The sequence below is a fragment of the Stegastes partitus genome, unplaced genomic scaffold, assembly GCF_000690725.1.
Source record: "Stegastes partitus isolate 25-593 unplaced genomic scaffold, Stegastes_partitus-1.0.2 Scaffold851, whole genome shotgun sequence".
Classification (NCBI taxonomy): domain Eukaryota; kingdom Metazoa; phylum Chordata; class Actinopteri; family Pomacentridae; genus Stegastes; species Stegastes partitus.
In genome coordinates, this window is record NW_007578582.1 from 132520 (window position 1) to 156267 (window position 23748).

General features: G+C 43.0%; 2 protein-coding genes across 2 annotated transcripts; both read left to right on the plus strand.

Annotated features, from left to right (window-relative positions):
- The first annotated feature begins 324 nt into the window (after positions 1-324).
- On the plus strand, positions 325-4691 carry LOC103365552 (TATA-box-binding protein-like). The gene is made up of 8 exons (XM_008293016.1): positions 325-372; positions 684-789; positions 880-997; positions 1427-1550; positions 1632-1723; positions 1799-1963; positions 2980-3071; positions 4600-4691. The coding sequence occupies exons 1-8, from the start codon at positions 325-327 to the stop codon at positions 4689-4691; spliced, it is 837 nt and encodes a 278-aa protein (XP_008291238.1).
- Positions 4692-11843: 7152 nt separating this feature from the next.
- pck1 (phosphoenolpyruvate carboxykinase 1 (soluble)) lies at positions 11844-16565 on the plus strand. Its single transcript, XM_008293004.1, has 9 exons — positions 11844-12067; positions 12601-12785; positions 13344-13547; positions 13848-14035; positions 14159-14321; positions 14427-14651; positions 14863-14994; positions 15105-15200; positions 15424-16565. Exons 1-9 carry the CDS (start codon positions 11844-11846, stop codon positions 15879-15881), a joined length of 1875 nt encoding a protein of 624 aa, XP_008291226.1. The 3' UTR covers positions 15882-16565.
- The last annotated feature ends 7183 nt before the right edge of the window (positions 16566-23748 follow it).

Consider the following 23748-nt stretch of genomic DNA (forward strand, 5'->3'; position numbering starts at 1 on the left):
ATTGGGTTTATTCTTATCATTATTTGCCACAGATTAACGAGGAGCAAGATAAATATGATAAAGGTGAAGACGCATATTTCCGTTTGCTGCTTGATGAGCTGCTGACACTGCCCGAGTCCGTCCAGAACAACACAGGTACCGTAAAAAACAAACCTGCTTTCTAAACTGCAGGGAAAACGTCGTACGCGCTGCTGATGCTTGTTGGTTTGTGTTTCAGCCGAGAACCAGAGCAGAACAGTCGGCCCCCGTCTGGACCACGACTCCCAGAATGCCTCACCTGGGCCGTCCTCAGCCACACCTCAGCACAATGAGTACTCCTACGAGATGGACGAATGGGCGTTGGAGCGTTACTTCGACAAGTACATCGCACACGTGAGTAAATGTTAAAAGTACAGCTTATTTCACTTGAAACATGTTCTTTGGGTTGTTTTGGGTTTTTTTTAGTCGTCTTTGAAATATTTTAAAGATTTTATTTGTCAGTGTTTTCCGCAACAAAAACAGACTCTGGACCTGATATCTGATGCTGTGGTGAACATTCGTGGGTCTGTTTGGGTTTATTATTATCATTATTTACCACAGAGTCTAAATAAATCTCGTTTTCTGACGGTGATGCAGCTCAGTGACTCAGGAATCACATAGTTTTTACCAGTCTGGTCCTTCAGGTTGTGGCTTGATCTCTGCAGGACTCATCGAGGATCAACGAGGAGCATGATGAAGGTGAAGAGGCATTTTTCCGTTTGCTGCCTGATGAGCTGCTGACGCTGCCCGAGTCCGGCCAGAACAACACAGGTACTGTGAAAAAACCCCCCCCAAAAAACTGCTTTCTAAACTGCAGGGAAAACGTTGTGCGCCGCTGATGCTGGTTGGTTTGTGTTTCAGCCGAGAACCAAAGCAGAACAGTCGGTCCCAGTCTGGACCACAACTCCCAGAATGCCTCAGCCGGGCCGTCCTCCGCCACACCTCAGTGCCACAAACCGTTGCTCAGACCCTGCATACGGTGAGTCCGTTGATCCATCACTTCAGTGTTACCAGCACGTTTTTGTTATCCATCAATCCCTTCGATTTTTGTGGGTTTTTTAAAAGTCAAAACTGATTGCAGCGTCTTAGATGCGAAGCGAATGAATCCGGATTTGTGGCTCTGATTTGGTCGCCTCCAGCAGACTTTAGAATGAATTTCTGTCAGATCGGTTGTTTTCACTTTGAAGTTTTTTTTCTTTTTTTGTTGTTCTTAAGCGGAAGAAATGATCTACAGCTGTATGGATTAGTTATCAACAATTAACTCTTTATTCATATTTTATTGTTTTATCCTCCTCTATGACAGTTACCAGAACATATTTGGGTCGTGGAGAAAAAAAAGAGAAACAACAGAAACGTTCTTTGACCATTTTCCGTCAACTAGTTGATTCGGTCCTGTTCCTCTCTGAAGTCCTCTGCTGTCGTGGTTCCGTGTGTTTGCGAGCAGGAACGTCGTCTCTGTGGTGAACCTGGGCTGCCGTCTGGACCTGGACCTGATAGCCAGAACAGCGTGGAATGTCGTGTACAGCGCACAGGTATGAAAACGGGAACACGGGACCTACAAAAGACACGCGGAACATGTTTGCGTGAGGTTTAATTCTGTTGTTGGGTTCCAGGTGTCGCACATGCTCACCATGAGGATACGCAAGCCGAGAACCACGGCAAACATCTTCTATACCGGGAAGCTGGTCTGCACAGGAGCCACCAGGTCCGTCCGGTAGCTGAGGCACCACGTGGGGGGTTCACAGAATGGTGGATGACGTTCTCCTCTCTGTTTGAGCAGCATGGAAGAGTCCAAGGTGGCGGCCAGGAGGTTTGCTCGCATCGTGCAGAAACTCGGGTTCCCCGTCCGGTTCCTCAACTTCAGGATCCAGATGATAGTCGCCACTTGCGACACTTTCCCAGTGTCTCTGGAGAATCTGGTGCGGGCCCACAAGGAGCACTGCTGGTCAGGACACACAGTGTTCTAGAGGTTCCACAGTTCTGTTCAGAGGTTCTAGTGCGGATTAAGGTCTATAGATAATGGATGGATGGTTCTTGTGGTCTCTGAGGTCCCTTTAAATAGTTCTAGTGTGCCACTGGAAGGTTCTGGAGATTCTTTAAATCGCTATTATCTTACCAAATTGGACACTGAGGTAATTGTGGAGGTTCTAGATGTTGTTGGTGTTCTTCAGTAGTCCGAGTACTCTTTTAAAAATATGTATTTCAGTAGTTCTAGTTTCACATTAGGATGTTCTGGAGGGCCTTTAAGCAGTTTTTTAAAAAATATTCCAGACAAGATTTTGAGGTAATTTTGGGGGTTTTAGGCATAGCTTACATATTTGTAGTGTTCCTTTAAGAGTTCAAATATTCCTGAGGAGGTTCTAGATGCAGTTTATCAGACTGCAGCTGCAAGTAAGAGGGCTCAGGAGGTTCTAACTCTCCTGCGATTACGTCTTTTGTTTTCATAGCTCTGCAGGGACTTAAGATAGTACACCAGTGGAATGGAACGTGTTTTGGAGGCCCCAGAGTTCCATGAAGAGGTTTTAGTGGGTATGGAGGATGTTCTCGTTTTCTCTGGGCAGGTTCCTTTAAATGGTCCTCGTGCACTATTGGAAAGTTCTACAGATCCTTTCAGTTGTTATACTTGCCCCAAATGTGATATTGAGGTCATTGTGGAGGTTCTAGATGTTGTTTACATAGTTGTAGTGTTCCTAGGTAGTCGTAGTAATATTTTAGAAATAGGCAGTAGGTAGGCTTCAGTAGATCTTTTACATAATTCTTGTTTGCCATTACGACAAAGTAGTTGTAGTGGTTCTGACAGGGCTGTGAGTTTATTGTGAAAGTTCTAGTTGTTGTTTACATAATTATAGTGTTGCCTAAGATGTTCTAATATTCCTTTAAGGTCAGTGACAAGGTTATGGAGGCAATTTAGCGGATTTTTCTTGAGATTCTGAGGTTCTGTGTGTTCTCCATTCTCCACAGTTATGATCCGGAGCTGTTCTCTTGCGTCTTCTACAAGTTGCAGCCCGGCCAACGCATTATCATCCCTTGGACAGGGAGGCTCACCCTGACCGGTAACGGCGCTGTTCTTACTGACCACTCAGGTTGATCAGGCCCAGACACACTGACCGGTTATGAAACCGACAGTGTAATGAAGGAGCCACGGCTTCTACTAGGCCCTGAGAAAGTTCTAGAGGTTCTGTAGGAACTGTAGGAGCTTCTGTAAATCTTGTGGTCACTGAGGAGGCTCTAGAATTCCTTTACTTAGCGTTTTATGAGATTGTGACTGAGGAGGTGTTGAAGGCCATTTTTCAGGAAGTTCAAAAGATTCTCTGAGTTTTATAAGTAGGTCAGATTCTAGTATTATTTGTGTGAAGAGCTTTCACAACTTTGAACTTGCCAAAATTCTGTAATCAGCAGGTTCTAGAGGAAATTTGTCCAGCTCTGGGGGCTACTAATTTGGTTCTAAGGGGTCCTACAATGAATTATTGTAGAGACTAGAGTTCTTGTTGTTCTAAAGGTAGCTCCAGTGCCCCTTTGAGAGGCAACTGAGAAAGGTTCCGAGGGGAGTTCTGGTGGTCCTTTAAAATAGTAAGATTTTGTGCAAAAAGGCAATTAAAGTAGCTGAGAAGTAGTTCAGGGTTGTTTCATGAAGTTCTAATGGTCCCTTAAGAAGTTATGGAGGGCATTAAGGTAGTGATTGTTCCCCTAGAGATTTTGGGGTCATTAAGGGGGTTCTAGATGTTTACATACTTCTAGTGTACCTTGAAGACAAGACGGTCGTCAATACGAAGGTTCAAAAAGGTCCCTTAGACAGTTGTGGTGTTCCTACAGGAGGTTTTACTTGTCCTTTAAGAGGTCCTGGGCGTTCTTTAGGTAGGTAGTATTCCTCTGAGGATCCAGGAGTCAGTCATGAGGTTCAAGGTGTTGTTTACTTATAGTATTCCTTGAAAAGACTCTTAGGTCACTCAGGAGGTTCAAGAAGCACTTTATCTGATTCTCGTGGTTTTTAGACCGGTTCCGAGGTTCCTGAAGGTAGTTCTATTGTTCCTTTTAGAGGTTCTACTAGTCCCTTAGGAGGTTATGGAGGTCATTTAGGCAGTTAGTGTTACTGTAGAGATTCTGGGGCCATTAAGGAGGTTCTAGGTTTTATTTACGTATTTGTAGTACTCGTTTCAGAGGGTGTAGCGGCACTGAGGAGGGTCAGGGGTAATAATCTGACTGTATTGGTTATTGGAGGTTCTAAAGGTTCCCTAGTACGATCTTAGACTAAGATGGGCTCTCGTAGTCCTTAAAATAGCTCCAGTGCCATTTTGAGAAATGTTTGAGATCATTCTTAGGTAGTCCTCATAGTCCCTTAGGATCACTAATTGGATCCTCGTGTCCTTCGTGGAGTTCTGTAAGCTTCCTCTGTCACTGAGCAGGTTCTAAGAGTTTAGAAGAGTTTGAAGGTTATTTATGTAGTGGCCTCTCGAGAACTAATCTTTTTATGGTGTTTCTCAGATCATCACCAGGTTTCACTTCTCTGAGTCTGAGCAACATTTTCTGAGTTAATTGTGACGTAGATAAGTTCTAATGTTTACATCTTGTGTTTAATACCAGGACCTAAAAATATGGAGGACATCTACAGAGGGTTTGAGACCATCTATCCAATCCTGTGCAACTTCAGGATACGAATCAGAGGAGGTTCCTGATGAAAATAAATGATTTGTATAATTTGTGTTTTAATGCAGAGACTTCTTCCTTATTCAAACACTGAGTATGTATGTTTTATACAGAGAGAAATCTGTCGTGACAGGTTCTAGTCAAACATGAACTTCCTCTTTGCACCACTAGATATCAGGATGGCTGCAGGATGGTCTGTGTTGGGCTGACACAGCTCTGCTTTATTTTTTCATGATGCTGGTATTTCGGGGATGTTTTCAGACCTTTCAAAATAAGGCAACTAAAATCTATCAGAGGGTGCATCTCCCACAACAAGCAACTAACCACATAATCACTGGGAAGGTTCTGGAGGTGTTCAGGTAGCTCTCGTGTTCTTTCAAATTTTCATTTTCTCTCTTATTGGTGGTTTGTTTACATCCACCGAGGGTCCCGCCAGAATTTCCACCATAATAGCTCGTCGGCAATAAAATCCATCTGGTCCGGCTCTCGACGCCCTCCACGCTCCACCAGCCGGGCAACTGACCACAGTGTGTTAGCCCGCCTAGCCCAGTCGGCTAGCTCCACCACCAGCTGCGACACCACTTCGCTCAACTTCGCTTTGCTCAACATCCGCTCACTGACAAGCAAGGGACATCTAATCCAAGACCTCATCACCAACCGTAAGCTTGACTAGAAAGCTTTGGAGCTCAGCAACATACTGCTATACCCAAACACACTGCAGCCCATTGCAGCCCGGAGGTGCTCGGGCTGCATTGGGCTGCATTGGGCGTGACGCACAGGCCGCATATTTGGCTACTGAGACCAGTTTCTGTGTTTAGGTCAGCGGTGACGGCTCTGTTTCCGCGGCAGAGGGGATATTCGGAAACCAAGTTTGACATCCCGATTCCAGCACAGCAACGAATAGTCGGCTATTCGGGTCCAGCCCTAGTGTGCATGTGGGTAATTCTGCTTGCTGTGGTTTGGATGTCATGTTGATTTCTTGTTGGCTCGGTGGCGCCCTCTTGGGAGCTGTGGTGTGCCGCCGGTACCGGTGTCATGCTGTCAGTTCCTGAGAGGCGTGCACGAGGTAGGTTGTGGAGCGCAGCACGGCTCATGAATGGTTGATTTTTCCTTTGTATATCTTATGAGTAGTGATGTTAGGAGATGTGCCGAGGCTTCGAAGTGTGTGTCGAGTAATAATGGAGGGGGCTTTGCCGGACTGTACCACGTGACTGCTTCGGGAGGTGGTTGGTGCGGGGTTTGGCAGCGTTATAAACCCCACAGGCTCCATTCAAAATGTGGGTTTTTGTAGGCGAGTTACGGTGAGTTCTGAGTGTGGATAGAGTTTTGATAGTTTGGATACTACAGTTTAAATAGTGTTTATAAATATAGTTTGTGGAGACAGATAGTTTGGAGTTTGGAAAGTCTGGGAGAGAGAGAGATAGTAGATTTAGGAGAGTGAGGAGAGGATAAGAGGAGGATTTCCCCTCTGTGGGAGCATTTTGATTTGATAAGTCCTAATAAGGTGAGCTGAATCTAGCATTATTTCAGACGTATTGGGTTTGCTTATGACGGACTGTACTTTTCACTGTTTACTTAAAGGTGAGGTGTTTATTGTGCGCCAAGGAGTTGGGGTACAATAACAACACCTCATCCATGCTAAGTTGTTACTGTGCCTTGCATGAGAATAGGGAGGAAACTGGAGCTTCACCCAGTCAAGGTAAGTCTTTACAATACAGTTTTTCCATGCTGACGTTTGTTTGTTGTGCAATTAAAGACAGGTAACAGACACTGTATTTATTCTCTTTTAACCAGCCACCAGAGAACAAGAGCTGGATGAAGCCCTGGTCTCCATGATAGTGAAGGACACCCAGTCTTTCAGTATTATGGATGACGTTGAATAAAAATGCATAAACTCTCCCCTGTTTTGTACATCGTTGTCCAAGTTACACAAGCATGTTCAGTGCCCCCTTCCTGGTTCCACAAGTACTTTCACTGTCACCCTGCCTGATTAAGCCCATGCCATTTTCCTTAGGTGACAGAAAAACATTATTACACAACATGACATATCATATGATACTATTTTGGGAAAAATTACCCGTAGCGCCTCTAACCTCGATGTAAGAGAGCAACCAACATTTCCTCTAGGTTCAGAAAGTTGGACTCTGACTCCTTTTATTAAACAAAACAGAGCTCTTTCAAATAACATAAAATAAAGAGATAAAGTTCAATGAAAGTGTCTTGTCCTCTATATCAGAAGATGGGGTTCAATCCTGTGTTCAGTCACATGTCTGTTGGTTCTACTACCCAGGTAGGTTTTGTGGTGAACGATCTTATCTGTGTCAAAGGGACTGAGGAGACGACTGTGGTCTTCGGTGTGGATCCCGATCTCCATCCGCTGTCGATAGCTTGGCTCGCCACTGAACCGCTGAAGGTTCAGAATCGTACCGATCAATCCCTGATCCAGCTACAAAAACAATCTACACGCATGGTGCAGAAAATACATTTCAATTACTACTGTATCCATATTCATTACATGACTTTCTACAACTCCTCCTCTGATTCTCTGCATATACTGTTACAATCATTGCAAATGGTGATGTACACATTCACAGCACAAATATTTTTAACACAATTATTCATCATGAACTTGTATGTTAATGCAATCAAACTTATTTACTTCCTTAAGCAGTTTTTATACTTTTAAAGAGCTTTTTAAGTCAATATTTACCTTCCTAACTGTGATGAGCTGCATCAATTCACTCCTTTTAAATCAACATGAGTATCTAAATAATCTCAATGAAATAATCACATTATGTACAAAGTGTAGGACACTGGAACAACAGTGTCACAACCTGACATCATATTATTTAATATGTTTCTCTTGCATTAAATATGGTGGTGACCTGGTAGATTAGCTACACATTAGCTATATGAGTATATACCTGAGCTAGCTTAGCGGTGCTACCCGCGATTAGCGTTAGCGCGATTAGCATTAGCGCAGTAGCTAGCGATCTTTCTAATGTCATTTTTCACATATCACAATGATATAACAGCGTTTAACAGGGTTAAAACACTGGATAACATATCTGCAACTCCGACTGATTTTTATGAAAGTATCTCCGTAAGCAGCATGTTCACATGAGCTAACATCGACAAGCTAATAACGACTAGCCTAGCCTCTTAGCATGTAGCAACCGGAGTCGAACAGCAGCTCCTCTCTTTCTCTCAACAATTCACAAGGCTTTCTCCTAATAAACAAGAGATTTATCAATACACTATGCAGCAATTAATCATTCATTTACGGGGTTTGTATCACATTTCATATCCGGGTTCGTCAGCTCGTCCAACCATGACATCCTAACAGGACTGGGATCTAAAAAGTCTCCAGACGTTTGGTTCTTGGGATCAAGATTCATCGTTTTGTTTTCAGTCAAATCTGAGTAAAATTCATACAAATGAATCAGCAAATCAGACGAGACCAACAGTTTCTCTTTAACAGGAACCATAACTTACTGAACAACCAACAGCTGCACTGAATCAGACTTTAACGCCTCATGACCAACATCATTTCTCTTCATGTCAATCTGCACAAGACACAGACTCCGCCCCCTGGTGGCCAACAGAAGGAAATGCATTTGAGTATGTTGAGTTTTTAGACGCATCGGAGATCAAATCAAGTTCTGGTTGAACTCAGCGTGAGATAAACGGTTCTGCTCGTTAGTCCTGCAGCTCCACATGAATCCACCTGCTGACACTGAAACATGAGGCAGAATGAACCAGCTGCACTGTGACAAAGGGACTTTTTAAAACGTTTTCCCTGGAGTTTCTGTTTAATTCAGGTTTAAACTGTAAATCAGCAAAATTCTCTATTTTTATAAATATTTTTTTTATAATGTTTGACCGTAAAATTACTATTTTACAGTATTTAACTTAGCAAAAAAGGAGTTCTTTTATAGATATTTGCTGTTTGAAATAAAAAATTCTGTTTATGAAGGAAAAGTTTTTTAGAAACTGTTATTTTACAAATTTTACTGTTTGTTGTTAAATAACAAATAATATCAAGTAAAAATCACAGAAACAACAAATTAATTTATATTTTAACTGCAAAATAAAGAATGAAAGAAAACAGGTCCAAACTGTGTGTACTGTATTTTTTAAATACTAATATATTTTAATTTTACAATGTTTGACCATAAAATGAATCTGTATTAGATACAATTACATTAATTTCAATTAAATTGAAAAAATGGCAAAAAAATAATAATAATACTAAAATGTAAAAATGTTTTGTAAAATTACAGATAATGTTGAATAAAATCACAAAAATGTGGTTAGTTCTGTGTCTCTTTCACCGTTTTCTGCCTCTTGAGGTTTATTTTGAGTGATTTTGTGACTCCGCTGTCTGTTTTTTTTTCTTTTTTTGGGGAACATTTTCTTGGTTACAGGCGACGAGCATCAGCCGACCAGTACTGAAGGAAAATGTTTTCTTAATTCACAATTAATAACCACAGACGTGTCAACAAAACCTCATGTTGGAGGCTGCGTTTTTCTAAATGTTAACAGCAAAATTTTAGAATTTTACTACAAAAAAATACAAATAATTGGAGTCTTTGTACTGATGGACCCGAGCAGCAGCGAGTGTGATGAATGTTGCTCTGCTGTTGAGGTTCTTGTTGGGTTGTCCGGGCAGGATAAAGATCCGTCTGTCTTTTATGACCGCTGACACTTCATTGCACAATTTCGAATATTGTCCATAAAGAAGTTGAACAGCGGCTGTTACGTAACTTTAAGTGCCATTATCGTGCAGGTTTCTTTCCTGCCTGTTAATCTTCCTGTTCAGTATTCAGTCCTGGGAAGTTGCTGCCGACTGCAGCTGCATCGCTTTGAAAGTCGAACCAGCAATGAGGCAACGATGAGGAGCCGTCTGCCTGCTCAGCACAAAATAATCCCACTAAAACTGCTGTATTATCATTTATACCAATTTGTATTCATGCTAGAAGTCCAATCCTACCATTTATACTGCAGCAGTGACAACTACACCTGCTGCTTTAATCATTACTACACCTTGTCCTGCCGCTAACAGTGGCACTACTTTTGTTGCCGTAACAAGTAAAAGTATCGGCCATTTCCCACTGCTTTTATTAGCCTTTTATTGCTTCTGCTATTTCACAGAATTGATGTCGTAAATACAGCACAGAATGCTGCAAATAATCCAAACCAACGAAGCTTCATGCCTGCAGCAAAACTCTAAATATGTTCGATGCATGTATTATTATTCAATGATGCATTCTTTCCCAGGCTCTTCAGTTTATTAGAAAACTTTTGTATTTTTTATTGCATACTTAGTGGAAAACATCAGGGATTTGCTGAGAAATTTCAGGACAATACCAAATCAAATGGGAGCACTGTCACTCCTCTGATGCTCGAGTTTTTCACAATCAGCCAGATTTCTTCCTGAATTCCTCAAAATCTTTGGCTCCTAGATGTAACATGATTTACAGCCAGAATTTTGTTTTAATTTGCTCTTATTTTCCTCAGTTTGGTTCTGACATAGTATTTTCAAACCACACATCCTGCAGACGTAACACGTATCAGCAGTGAGTGAAAAAAGAGCTTGTGGCAAACTGACATTTCAACCTGGTTGTTACGCAGACCTGTCATTAAAACTGCTGCTTCTACAGCCGCTTTTATTACGTCTCTAACTGCAGCTATTCATGCCTCTAACTTACCTCCCGCTTGAGATCAACTGCCTTTTATCAGCACTTTTACCTTTAAAGGCTCAAAGTTGCCGTCGTTGCACAGAGGCTCCTTGTAATTGTTGCATGTGCACACAGGCTAACACATTCCCCCCAGCTGACCCACGACCGCGCGAAGGCGAGCCTCCGTCCGGCAGCCAATGCAGAGGACACCGGCCGAGGCGCTGCCCACGTCACACAGCGGCCTGACGGAGCTGAACCCTGAACTTACATCATTCAGCAATGTGGGTCAGAGTTCAACAGCAGCTGCTGCAAGAGGACCGGAGGTTGCCTCACCAAAAGGCGCTGGATGCTGAAGTTATCTAAGCTGCAAGAGGAATTAAAAAATAAAATGTGTAAAAAAAGGGGGGGGGACATATAAATTGCAGAATTAGCCAAGCAAGAAGTATATAAAATTAAAATAAAACATGCAAAGCACAACAAAATACAGAAAAACAACTGTTTATTTCAGGGTTCAAGTCAGGGTTTTTGTTTTTTTTAAAAATCTGTATTCACTTGATGCTGGCTGAGCTGGCAGAGTAAAGCCGGCATTCACCCAGGTGATGTCAGCCTGGCTTCCCCCTCCAATAAAATGTGTTACAGAGAGAGAGAGACGCTGGCAGCAGTGGTCAGGACTGAGCTGTCTGTCGCTCTTTGAGATCTGAGCCAGCTATTAGCGTTCAGCTGGCGGCAGAGAGAACCGGTTACACGAAGACGGCATGACGTCCTGCTGCTGATTAATGATTCACCGGCAGCCTGTAACACGCTGTGTTTTCCAGATCTGTCAGGAACAACAGGTCCATGCAAATAACCCAGAGAACAAGCCTCCCCTTCACGCACACACACCTCCCCTCCACCACCACCAGCCCTCCCTTGTCTTGTGGGACATCCCAGAGTATAAAAAGAGAGAATCCTCTCCACAGCAGATACAACTGTCCGAGGAGGAGAAACAGTCCTCAGCTCGACCTGAAAGCAAGCAGCAGAGATACCTCAGCTGATGAGGCCAAGCTAAAGGCTTCTGCTCCAAACTAACTACTAGAGGTAAAGCTCCTTCTTTTCTTTAGTGTGTTATTTGTGGAGGGATTTGAAGGTTGGGATCCTGCAGAAGGATGCTGTTGCATCACCCAGAGTCTGACGGACCTGGAGGTTGCAGCATGTCCCTGAAGTTTGATGTCTTTCATATTTAAAGTTTGTAAATGCTTTTTGATGACATTTAACTTATTTTTTCTTCTCTTGTGTCCCTTATTTTTCTCTTTTTTTCCCCCATCTGTCCCCTCTTTTTCTTTCTTCTCCACCCTCTGCCAACTTTTCTCCTCACCTTTATTCTGCTAATTTCCTCTCCTCTCTCTTATTTTTCTCCTTTTCACCCCTTTTTTCCGTCTTCACCTGAATCTTGTCTCCAGACTTCCTCTCGTCTTTTCGTTCTCCGTCCAGCACCTCGCTCTCCCTCCAGACTTCTTCGCCATGCCTCCTCAGCTCCAGTCCCAGAACCAGAACGGTCCCAGGGTCCTGCAGGGCGACCTCAGCGCCCTCAGCCCGGCCGTCAGAGAGTTTGTGGAGACCAACGTGACTCTGTGCCAGCCCGACTCGCTCCACATCTGCGACGGCTCCGACGAGGAGAACCGGGCCATCCTGACCCAGCTGGAGGAGCAGGGGATGATCAAGAAGCTCACCAAATATGAGAACTGGTAGGTTTAGGTTGATTTAGTAGAGCAGCAGGTTAAAAACAGGACACCTTTTGAAAACATGAAGGTATTTTGTTGTCCTTTTTGGTGCGGTAAACAGAAGTGTTTACTGGAACTACTTTGAAATACCAGTGGTTAGCTTGGATTATTATCTTCTAACCAAGATAGATTGCAGCTGTGGCTTTTGTTATGTCATTATGCATCACTCACATACCTGAAAAAGATCTGCATTCTGACAAACCAGTAAGTTCAGCTAGCTCAGTCACACCACAACTGTTTACCAGCAGCTCTCAGGCAAACATGTCCTCCAGGTGTGAAATGAACTTGTACATTTTGTTTGTTCATCCTGCAGCAAGATGTGCAGCAGGAAGGCGGTTTAACAGACTTGTTGCTCTACTGTAATCTAAAACGTAGTTAAAATCCATTAAAAAAAACAAGCCCTAATTTCTTCTGTCCCTCTTTTCCTTTTTCTTCTTCTTCCTGCACCTCCTACCTCCATCTTCTCCTGCCTCCTCCTCCTCCTCCTCCTCCTGCAGCTGGTTGGCCAGGACCGACCCGAGGGACGTGGCTCGTGTGGAGAGCAAGACGGTGATTGTGACCGAGGACCAGAAGAACACGGTGCCCACGCCGGTGGGAGGCGGAGTCAGCCAGCTGGGTCGCTGGATGTGCCCGGAAGAGTTCGACAAAGCCGTGAGCCAGCGGTTCCCCGGCTGCATGAAAGGTACAGACGGAGATGTTGGACTCAGTTCCGACTAGACAGGATGAACAAAAGATAAGAATATGAAAACATCTGGATCTCAACAGCAAAAATCTGTAAAATATTTCACTATCATAACTCAAAAAGCAAGAATGACGAGTTGCAAATCATTAAAATATAGAGCAGCTACAGGTTATTTGCACTGTGATCATCTGTTTGTCCCACTGATCTACAGCATGTGCTCTACTACCAGGCTCTTTTAATGTACACCCAGGGCAAAGATGACTTCTCAGAACATGGAAACATCATTGAATATAGTTTTTAACCACTTTAAAACTCTTAAAACATGTCCAAGAATCAAAAAAGTTGAAAATTTAATTTTAAAAAAATGCACAAAGTAAAGCCAGAAAATCTTTCCTGACTTTCTGCTACCAGCAGTTTTCTGATGCCTAGAAACCTGTGAACTCTTAAACCCAATTATAGATTTTTATATCTAAAACAGTGCAGAGCACAACTTCAGCAAAATTATATTGAAGCAGCATAAACCTGTGACTAACTCTGACTCTCTGTCTCCGTCCTCAGGTCGTACCATGTACGTGATCCCCTTCAGCATGGGTCCGGTGGGCTCCCCCCTCTCTAAGATCGGCGTGGAGCTGACCGACTCTCCCTACGTGGTGGCCAGCATGAGGGTGATGACTCGCATGGGGAAGTCTGTGCTGTCCGCTCTGGGGAACGGCGAGTTTGTTCGCTGTCTGCACTCCGTCGGTTGTCCTCTGCCCCTCAAAAGTACGTCGACACATTTCTACTTCATACTCACTCAACAGCAATCAGCCACTGCAGGAGAAAAATATGCACCAATAGAAAAAGCTACTACTTCTATTGCACTACTGTAGTATGAAGTACCTACTGCTATTATTAATTCTTACTACCCAACATGATGCTGCTACAACAACTAAAATTCCTGCCATGATTGAATAACTACTCCTGCAACTGCAATTTCCACTACTTCTTGGTACATTTACTTATAATTTTGGACACTCGCTGTCCACGGATTCGAATTAACCAGAGCACTGATTCCTTCTTCAGAGCCTCTGGTGAATAACTGGCCCTGCAACCCCGAGCAGACGTTGATCGCCCACATCCCAGACCGCAGACAAATTGTCTCATTCGGGAGTGGTTACGGAGGAAATTCCCTGCTGGGAAAGAAGTGCTTCGCCCTCCGCATCGCCTCGCGCATCGCCAAGGAGGAGGGCTGGCTGGCTGAGCATATGCTGGTAAGGAGGGGAAAGAAAACACATCTACATATGTCAGCCAGTTAATGGATTCATTGCACCACTAGTTCCAAAACTAATTAATCCTCATCCGTTCTTACCAAACCGAATATCTCTTGTGTTCAGATCCTCGGCGTCACCAACCCTGCTGGGGAGAAGAAGTACATGGCAGCGGCCTTCCCCAGCGCCTGTGGGAAAACAAACCTGGCCATGCTTTGCCCGACGCTGCCTGGCTGGAAGGTGGAGTGTGTTGGAGACGACATCGCCTGGATGAAGTTTGATAACCAAGGTGAGAATGGAGAAACTTTGAGGACATTAAAGCTGCAGTAATATTAACAGTAATCCAAACTGACAGGAACATTTTAAAATTCATAACCTCTCCTTTCCTTTTCAGGAAACCTACGTGCCATCAACCCCGAGAATGGCTTTTTCGGCGTAGCGCCCGGTACCTCGGCCAAAACCAACCCCAACGCCATGGAGACCATCATCAAGAACACCGTCTTCACCAATGTCGCGGAGACCAGCGACGGCGGTGTCTACTGGGAGGGAATGGATCAGTCACTGCCAGAGGGAGTCACCGTCACATCCTGGAAGAACAAGCCCTGGAGCTCAGAGGACGGTAAGAAGAAAGAAAGGAGATTGCAAATTGTGCAGCTCAGACAAAGGAAGAGACTCCAGACATGAAAACAAAAGTGTACTGGATGCCGTTGGAGCAGAATGCTACGAATGTTCTCGCTAAAATAGAGACACAAACTTCAAGAGGGAAGATATGAGCTTGTGTATGCGTATCATAAAAGTAAAATGTTTTTCTTGTCTTTTTATCTTTGTAGGAGAACCCTGTGCTCATCCCAACTCTCGTTTCTGCACTCCGGCCGGACAGTGCCCTATCATCGACCCGCTGTGGGAATCCCCAGAGGGAGTCCCAATAGAAGCCATCATTTTCGGCGGGCGTAGGCCAGAAGGTGAGAGGACATTAGGTGTTGAACAGGATGGAAACATTAAGTAAACTAGAGAGAAAACAAGATGCAATCACATGTCAGACAATAACAGGCGTCACTGTGCTTTCTTTCAGGTGTGCCGCTGGTGTACGAAGCCTTCAGCTGGCAGCACGGCGTGTTCGTGGGAGCAGCCATGAGGTCAGAGGCCACTGCTGCAGCTGAACACAAAGGTCAGTGTCTGAGGTTTCTAAGAACATTGCTGACTCGTGGGTTTTTATGGCCTGAGGATCTTGGATTTTGCTGAATAACTCAAACAGCAGCGTGAAGTGAAGTTAGGAAAAAAGTGAATTAGAGCTCAAACTAAAATAAGATGTCAGTCAGTTGATGAATTAATTAGTTTCAAGAGTTAACTTGAGACACACTTATTCATTCTGTTCTGTTTCTTTAATCCAGGCAAAGTAATCATGCACGACCCCTTCGCCATGCGCCCCTTCTTCGGCTACAACTTCGGCCAGTACCTCTCTCACTGGCTGAGCATGGCCGATCGCCCCGGCGCCAAGCTCCCCAAGATCTTCCACGTCAACTGGTTCCGCAAGAGCCCCACCGCCGGGTTCCTCTGGCCCGGTTTCGGCGACAACATCCGCGTCTTGGACTGGATGTTCAGGCGGCTGAACGGTGAAGCCGGCGCCATGCCCTCGGCCGTGGGCTACGTGCCCTGCCACGACTCCCTGAACCTCCAGGGCCTGCAGGGCCAAGTGGACCTGGACGAGCTGTTCTCCCTGGATCAGGAGTTCTGGCAGAAGGAGGTGCAGGAGGTGAGGAGCTACTTCACCACGCAGGTGAACGACGACCTGCCGAACGAGGTGGCCCGGCAGCTGGAGCTCCTGCAGCAGAGGGTGAAGCAGATGTAAAGAGGAAAAAGAAACGAACGAGAAGAAAGAGCCACACGTTAGTAATTCTGAACGGCCATGTTTGTAGTTCAGCTCGTCTGTAATTCTAGAACGGACTAAGTTAGTTAGTATTTCTGCCTTTGAGGAAGAGTCTCGCAACCTTTTATGAAAGAGGAACAATTCTCCTCTGAATTTTCTTGCCACTACACTTATTTTTTAAATTCTGCACAGGTTGCTCTTTAGTTAGAAATCTTCCCGTTTTCAGGTTATTTTTCTGAAAATGCCTTTTTAAAATCGTCGACCAGGAATGTTTAGATGAATGATATGAACTGGAATGAATAGTAGGAGTTAACAAACATTCCTCACTGTGCTCATCATGTGTACCTAATGCTGTTGTAACAGCACTGTTCTCAAACTGTTGTTCTGATCTGTTGTCCTGTACGTCTGGTCTAATATTTAATAATAATTTATTATAAAAGCACGTTATACTGTCACTGCCGTATAGATTATATGGCACAGAGAGATTCCAAGACCAGTATTGTGTTGTCCTTCCAACGAGGGGAAATTTATGTGTTCTGTTCCTGTAGGTACTTTTTTTTTTTTGCCTTAATTTATTTTTATACTATGTCAGTATCTGTTGGTTCTGTTTTGTTGTAATCTTGAGCCCCCAAAGAGGGGAAACGGCAATAAAAGTATTTAAACTTACTGCTGATTCTGTTTCATTTTTCAAGAATCTGGTCTTGTTGTTGTTGTTGTTTTATTGAAGAAGCAGGTCTTTATGGTCGCACAACATAGACTAACTAAAGACTTCCGTATGGGATAGATGCAGGACAAAAAAACAAAACATCCTTTTCATTTAGCACCTGATGTAAAAATTATTGAAAGCCTGTTAAGAACAGAAGCAAATGCTGCCTTCTCACACATGTGCAGCTCACATGGTGTGTTCAAACTACTACATCAGGCTACAAGTCAGTTCCAATGAATGCTGGTAATATAAAGATAAAAACCGATGCCCTGATGCTGTGTGATGCACAGCTGGTTTCAGCTTTTTTCAGCGCTCCAGTGATGCAGTGAAGCGTCTCTTCCCACAACCTCCTGCTCCGTTTTGCCCCAAACATGGAGGAAAAACGTATTATTACTGTTAGCTCAGTGCTAATCATCCCTGACGCTTTGTAAACATAAACAAAGTCAACACCTGTTTAAGCAGCACATCTATAGCGACTAGACAGTGGTCGACGCCTTTTAGTCATTTTCTTCACTTGTAGTGTCAACAGGACATGGAGGAGAGGCCAAGAGTAGGTTGTACAAAGACTCCGTTTCTTTAATCTGACAACATCCGAACATGTTGACCTCATTGTCTGAAAGTGCATCCTGGTCACTTTTCTGTCAGGGTCGGTGTCACAGTAATCTTACTAGGCCTAGTAGTATTTCCATATCACTTTAAACATGGCGCTGATCTGAACTGCATACTGTCACATTAATGGATTGGCAAGAACAAGCAACGTACCCCGTCTGGTTGTAGGAGTGATTCCTCTCAGTTAATTAAATATCTGGAAACAGGATCCATGTGAGGGCCTTCAAAGCAAGACAGCTGCATGTAAATGGTACTTATACAGCGCTTTTATCCAAAGCGCTTCACAATGTGTTTCTCATTCACCCATTCACACACATTCACAAACCAATGGTGACAGAGCTGCCTTGCAAGGTGCTGCTGCCATTGGGAGCAACGTCGGGTTCAGTGTCTTGCCCAAGGACACTTTGACTGTGGAGGAGCTGGGATTAAACCACCAACCTTGGGATTGGAGGACAACCTGCTCTACCGTATAGTTGTGACTCGACATTCTGACCCTTAACAATCTGAAAACCTTGCTATCCGACAGGTTTTTAGGAAAAACCCCTAAAAAACAGCCTTAACATACCGACAGCCTTGGATTCCGACTCCAACACGAGATGTTATGTCACAAATAAGGATAACGGCTTATTATCGGACTGAACAATCCGTCAGTTAGGCGTGAAATCCAGCGATGCGTAGTGTTCTAACAACACAATAGTTATTATCACAACTATAAAAAACAAATATTAACAACAAATGAGCCTTCCAGCATCAAGCCCTCCTTGTATCTCGACCTCCGTCTTGACAATCCAACAGCCTTGCTATCCGACTTAAAAGAAGGTTTTACATTTAGTGTCAGATTATCAAGTCAGGACTGTATTTACAAATCTAATTCCAGGACATCCTGCGGCTTTCTCGCTGTGGGATGAGGAACATTCACATTGAGGTGACCACCATACATATCGATTGTCAGAAACAGGATATGGAGGGACAGCAAATGTTTCTTAAATGCGATCACAGGCCAGAGAAATGTTGGGTAAAGAAAACAACCATCTTCATGAGGGGCAAAACGTTCCTTGTAATTCAGTATGACTGGAGTATGAAGCAGTACCGGGACCCAATGTTTTAAACTTGCAGAGTAGAGTATAGCAGGCTTCATCGCAAAGTTCTCTGTGCTTCGAAGACTTTTAGAGAATGTTTCCCTTCTTTGGTTTGTGTTATACAGTAAATAGAGAAAAAGAAGCCAATTAAATCTCTTTTACAAACGGTGTAAAATAATAATATTTCTGAAACGGTGATAATGTTTCGCACACCGGCTGCACAAAGGGCAGACTTTCAGCCGAGATGTGACACAAAGTGCTGCATTCATCATCACTATAATTATCACTTGTTTCTATAAAGGCACCAGTTAGCAAATTAATGTAGTTCTTGTCCAACAAACTCTCATTATGGAGTTCAGAGAGGTTTAGAGAGAGAGAGAAAAAATAAACACTCAGTTGCTGCACTGAGAGCGTTAATTAAGTGAAATTAATCAAAATCATATTTTACATTAGCAATATGACATTGGCAAAGCTATTTGGCAGGATTTTAGCTTGTGACTAGTAGAAACTAATTTACATCTGACCAAAAGGCAAAGTTATTTAAACATATCACACCTTTTGACAGGAGGTACATTCAGAGCACTTTGCTGTCGGCCACCAGAAGCTCCACTCCTGAAGGACAATCACATGTAGTTTTAAAGGAGAGCCAGAACTTGCTGGATGGATCATACATCTCATCTGGCCTTTGAGGAGCTTGTAAACTTTGCCCAGAGCGGGACATCTGGAACGCTCTGCTTAGCCTGCAGCGACCGCGGCCTGACCCTGGTGGAGGCATTTTCATACTGTGAAAACAACATGGAGTTAAAAGCAAGGTAAGAAAAAGCCAGTTTTACTGTGCAGCATAGGTGCTGCTGCTATAACTGCTGTGGTGCTGGTATCTTAAAATGACTCTTTTCAATATAAAGCAGCAGAATTTTCACTTGAACTATTAAAATCCGGAGGAAACCAAACAGCAAAGCTCCTGAGACATTTAGAAGTTTGTAGAAATGCACCGTAAATTCCAGACTATAAGCTGCTACTTATTTCACACGCTTGGAACACTGCGGCTTAAACGATGATGCGGCTAATTTATGGATTTTTATGATTTTTACGAATTTGCTTCAAGACGAAAGTGACATTGAGAGCGACAACGAAAGAGAGACTGAGGAAGTGTGTGATGAAGTGATTCTGAGGCTGTTCAACTCCGACACTGAAGACCTTAGTGGTTTTAGTGCAGGAGGAAGATGAAGATAGCAATCAATGACTTTTCCTGGTAGGCGACTGTATTTATTTATATTTTTTTAACCAGCCGTGTTACAGGCACTGTTCGGAAAAAAGCATTTACGGTATTTGTGTGTGTTACCGGTACGTATTTAATTAAAAGTTTAAAAAATCTTTCTGTGTAAATATCTCATGTTCCAATGTGGACACCTGCAGCTTGTAGACAAGTGCAGCCTGTATATGTACAAATTAGTTTTCTTTTTAAAGTTAGTGGGTGCGGCTTATATTCAGGTTTAAGCCAATAGTAGATCTCAATAGTACGGAAGTTACGGTACACTAGTATGAAACACCGGTTGTATATAAAACTGGACGAACTTTCTGTGACGTCATCCGTAGGTTAAATTAAGGGTGGTATTGAAACTCAGTGAGGTCGAGCTTTTCCATCATCATCTTGACTGATGCCCTTTAACTCTCGGCTAGGCTCAAAAACACGACTTTAAAGGGAAGTTATGTTAAAACTAATCCCTGTATTGTGGTTGTGAATGGAAAAATTACCCCTCGAGACCAAATCTGTTTTTGGTACCAGGCTGTAAAGACGTTTATTTCCTCTGTAAAGTTTGACATTTTAATATTGAGATTGACTCACTTTTGGAACCAGCTTCAAGCTGCCAGTCAAGGAACTGCAGTTTTTTTTTGGCATTGCCTCATTTTCTGTGCCAGAAGGTTCCTGCTTGGTATAAAAATCCTTTCAGACCTGGATTTGTATGGACGGCTGATGTTTCTATACATCGTTACACACTATACCGTATTACTGCTGTAAATCCTTGTTCTGGGCCATTTTAACACCACTGACAGCGTAAGTTGAACGAGTACAGTGTGAGCTCAGACACACAAAAACACCTCACATGTACACTGACCAGTAAACTGCACACGACTGTCATCACCTGGACTGTGCGAGGCCACATGTTTTTGTCCCATGGTTCACTGCAGCTCTTGTGTAAGACGGGAAGATAATGACGGCGACTGAAGTTAATCATCACTGACGTGTTTTTGACACTATCTGTGATTTCAGTCATACGTCGTGTTGCTGTTGCTGCAACATGTTTCAGTTGAAGGTCTTTATGAGAACGCTGAAGACAAACAACAAAGACACAAACAACGTCAAAGCGTTTCGTCAGAGGTTGATCGGAAAGACTCACAAACAGTGGGACAGATTTGCAAGAATTCATTGCGCCTTATGTCTGGTATCTATCAACGTATTAAAACATCGACATTAGATTTGAGAGATAAAAGCATGTTACTGTTATTAATCCTCTGAATTCAAAGCAATTCCATGACAACTCAGAGATGACTTTTGTGGATTTTAACCAAGGTATATACCATAAACCATAAAAAAGAACTTCTTTGATTATATGTTTTACAAAAGTTTAAATGACTTTTAATCACCATGTACAACAAGTGCCCACGTGTGTTACCAACACTGGACGAAACTACATACTTCATACTATGGATGTTTTACTACTTACATTTTGAACTGGTTTCCATATTTGTCTTCTATCTTTTCTGTGCCACAAGGCCTGCAATTCAACCGAGAAGCACCGGAATTGATTTTTAGCTCAGAGTCGATGATGGCTTGAGGAGGTTTATACAGAATCTGGTGCAAACATTTTATTTTTGGTGATGGGGACATGTGGAATAAGGCGATTTTGCTGAAATATCACTATTTTAAGATAAAAAGTGCAAGTCAAAAATTTAAAAAATCAATGATTCTTTCAGTTTTACGGTTTCTGGCTCTGATAAATGGTAATTGTGGCTTTTCTTTGGTAAGATACAACTTTCAAATCCACTGCTAGGTTCTGGAGGGTTAAAAAGCCAATATAAAATCTTTACTTTACAATTTTTTAGCTTCCACTATAAAGCAAATGCTGTACATTTAATTTACTCAGCATGCAAATAAACACATTTAGTCAGAGTGCAGTTTAATCCACGGGTTGAACAGACAAGAGAGGCTTCATGCACAACACATTTTCCCTCCTTTGTCTCAAACAGTAGTTAGTCATATTGTCGAATTATTATTGAATAAACTGCCTCTCACTAACTATCACTGACAAATTATGGGAAACGAAGTTGACAGAAGACCGTACTGTACGTGTGCACAGGTAGACGGCGTGCCGGCACATTGACCTGGCACATCATAAGTCTGCTAATTAAACTTCAACGCCACCGAGAAAAAAAAACATCTTGCACGACTTCCTCTCGGCAACAGCGGTGTTGTTTGTCCGATTGTGCTGCGAGAAGTTCTTTCTCCTCGAAACAATGATTTACTCCTCGTGTCCTGCCAACCGCAGACCATCTGAACCTTCTTGTTTTTCAGCAGCCTTATCTGAGGAAATAATTACCCCACAAGCATGCGAGGCCATACTTTCACTGCGTGTCTCGAACTGCATGTTTTTGTGCACAGGTGGAATCTCACAGTTTGCTTCTGTTTTAACTGTTCTGGTTATTTGTTCATCTATAAAGACATTTCAGAGTTGCACTTTATCCATTATGATCCCTCTATCTGGGTTAAGGCACATTTACGAAAAACAAATGATGTGAAATAAGAAATGTTTTATATGTTAGATATGATGAACCTGATGAATCTGGAAAACAAGAACATCACATTAACACATGTTGCTTAGAATAACAATAAAAGACAATTACCCCATCAAATGTATTTATTGCTTTAATCGTGGCTTCTGTTTTGTAATTTAGAGAAACATGCGTCCATGAAGTCAACCATCAAGGGGCTCAAAAATACACAAATCTGTTGCTGCTACTCTGATTTTATCACTTTTTGGAGACAAAAAAAAGACAATTGGGTTTGGTGATATGACAACACTTAACTCAGCACATTATTCAAACATGAAGTTTTCACTTGTTTGAGGACAGGTTATCTAACTCTCAGGAAGCTGTTTGTCATCGTGAAACGTAAATGAGCGGCAGGAAGTGGACTTTACCTGAGAAGGGAATCAATCGTATCTCCACTGATGCAGACTCTGGACAGTATATCAGCTGTACTGATAACATACCACAGCTGTTATCTGGTCATAGGTGTCTCTGTGCTGCGCTCTTTTTTATGGATGTCAGTAAAACATGTAAAGAATTTAATGAATTGCAAAGAAGTGAAGAAAGATCAAAGTTTTGTTGTCACAGATGCCTTTTAGGAACTGAGACATGGTTCAAGATGGTGCATTAAATACAGCAATGAGCCTTTTAAAAGCTAAAAGGAGATTCTTTCAATTGATGTTTGGGACAGTAGGGCTGTAGCGGACTGCTGAAGCTTATAGGGAATCCAGATGTTTTGGATTGTTGGGTGTTTCTGTTTCTGCCTTTGTGAAGCGCTATGAGATGACTTGTTGTTGTAAATATGCGCTATACAAATAAAATTGAATTGAATTGAATTGAATAGGGCAGGACTTATACATGTGTAAGTTTCAGGCTTCAGCGATCTTGCTTCTCATTCACTTTGAATGGAGTGACATCATGTGTTGCTGAACTGATATGTGAATCCATTGCTTGTAGTGGAAAGTTGTGAAAGGTTCAACTGTCTCACTGGCAAACTTGCTCATTTAAGATCAATATGTGTGTGAAGAGCTGATAAGGCATAACTGTGGCCATAACCGTGGCCATAACCTGATGTAGTTCTTTTCATGTTGCACCCAAGTAGCTGGACCAGTAGAGCTGCAGAGTAAAATCAGTGTGACTGTCGTTAGGGGGCTGAGCTACTGAACCCGATTTCAGGACACAAACAGGAGGCGATGGGTGTAGAAGTCTAATAGGAGCAGCAGGAAACTGGGGCAGTTTGGGCTGGAAGCTGGATCAAACAGGGCAGGGGGGCCTTTCTGAAGGGGCCGAGCAGAGCGGTGAAGTCAATAAAGGAGACGGATGAAAGAGAGGCTGAGGGTCTAGAACAGGGGTGTCGAACTCTGGTCCTCGAGGGCCCCTATCCAGCATTTTTTAGATGTTTCCCTTCTTCCAACACACATGATTCACATGATCAGCTCATCATCAAGCTCTGCAGAAGCCTGATAACGATCCTGATCATTTGAATCATGTGTGTTGGAAGAAGGGAAACATCTAAAACATGCAGGATTGCAGCCCTCGAGGACCAGGATTTCGACACCCCTGGTCTAGAAGCTACACTGACAGAGCAATAGTAGAGTTAGAGAAGCTGGGAACCTACCTGACAGACTGAACAGAAGCTGGCAGAGTG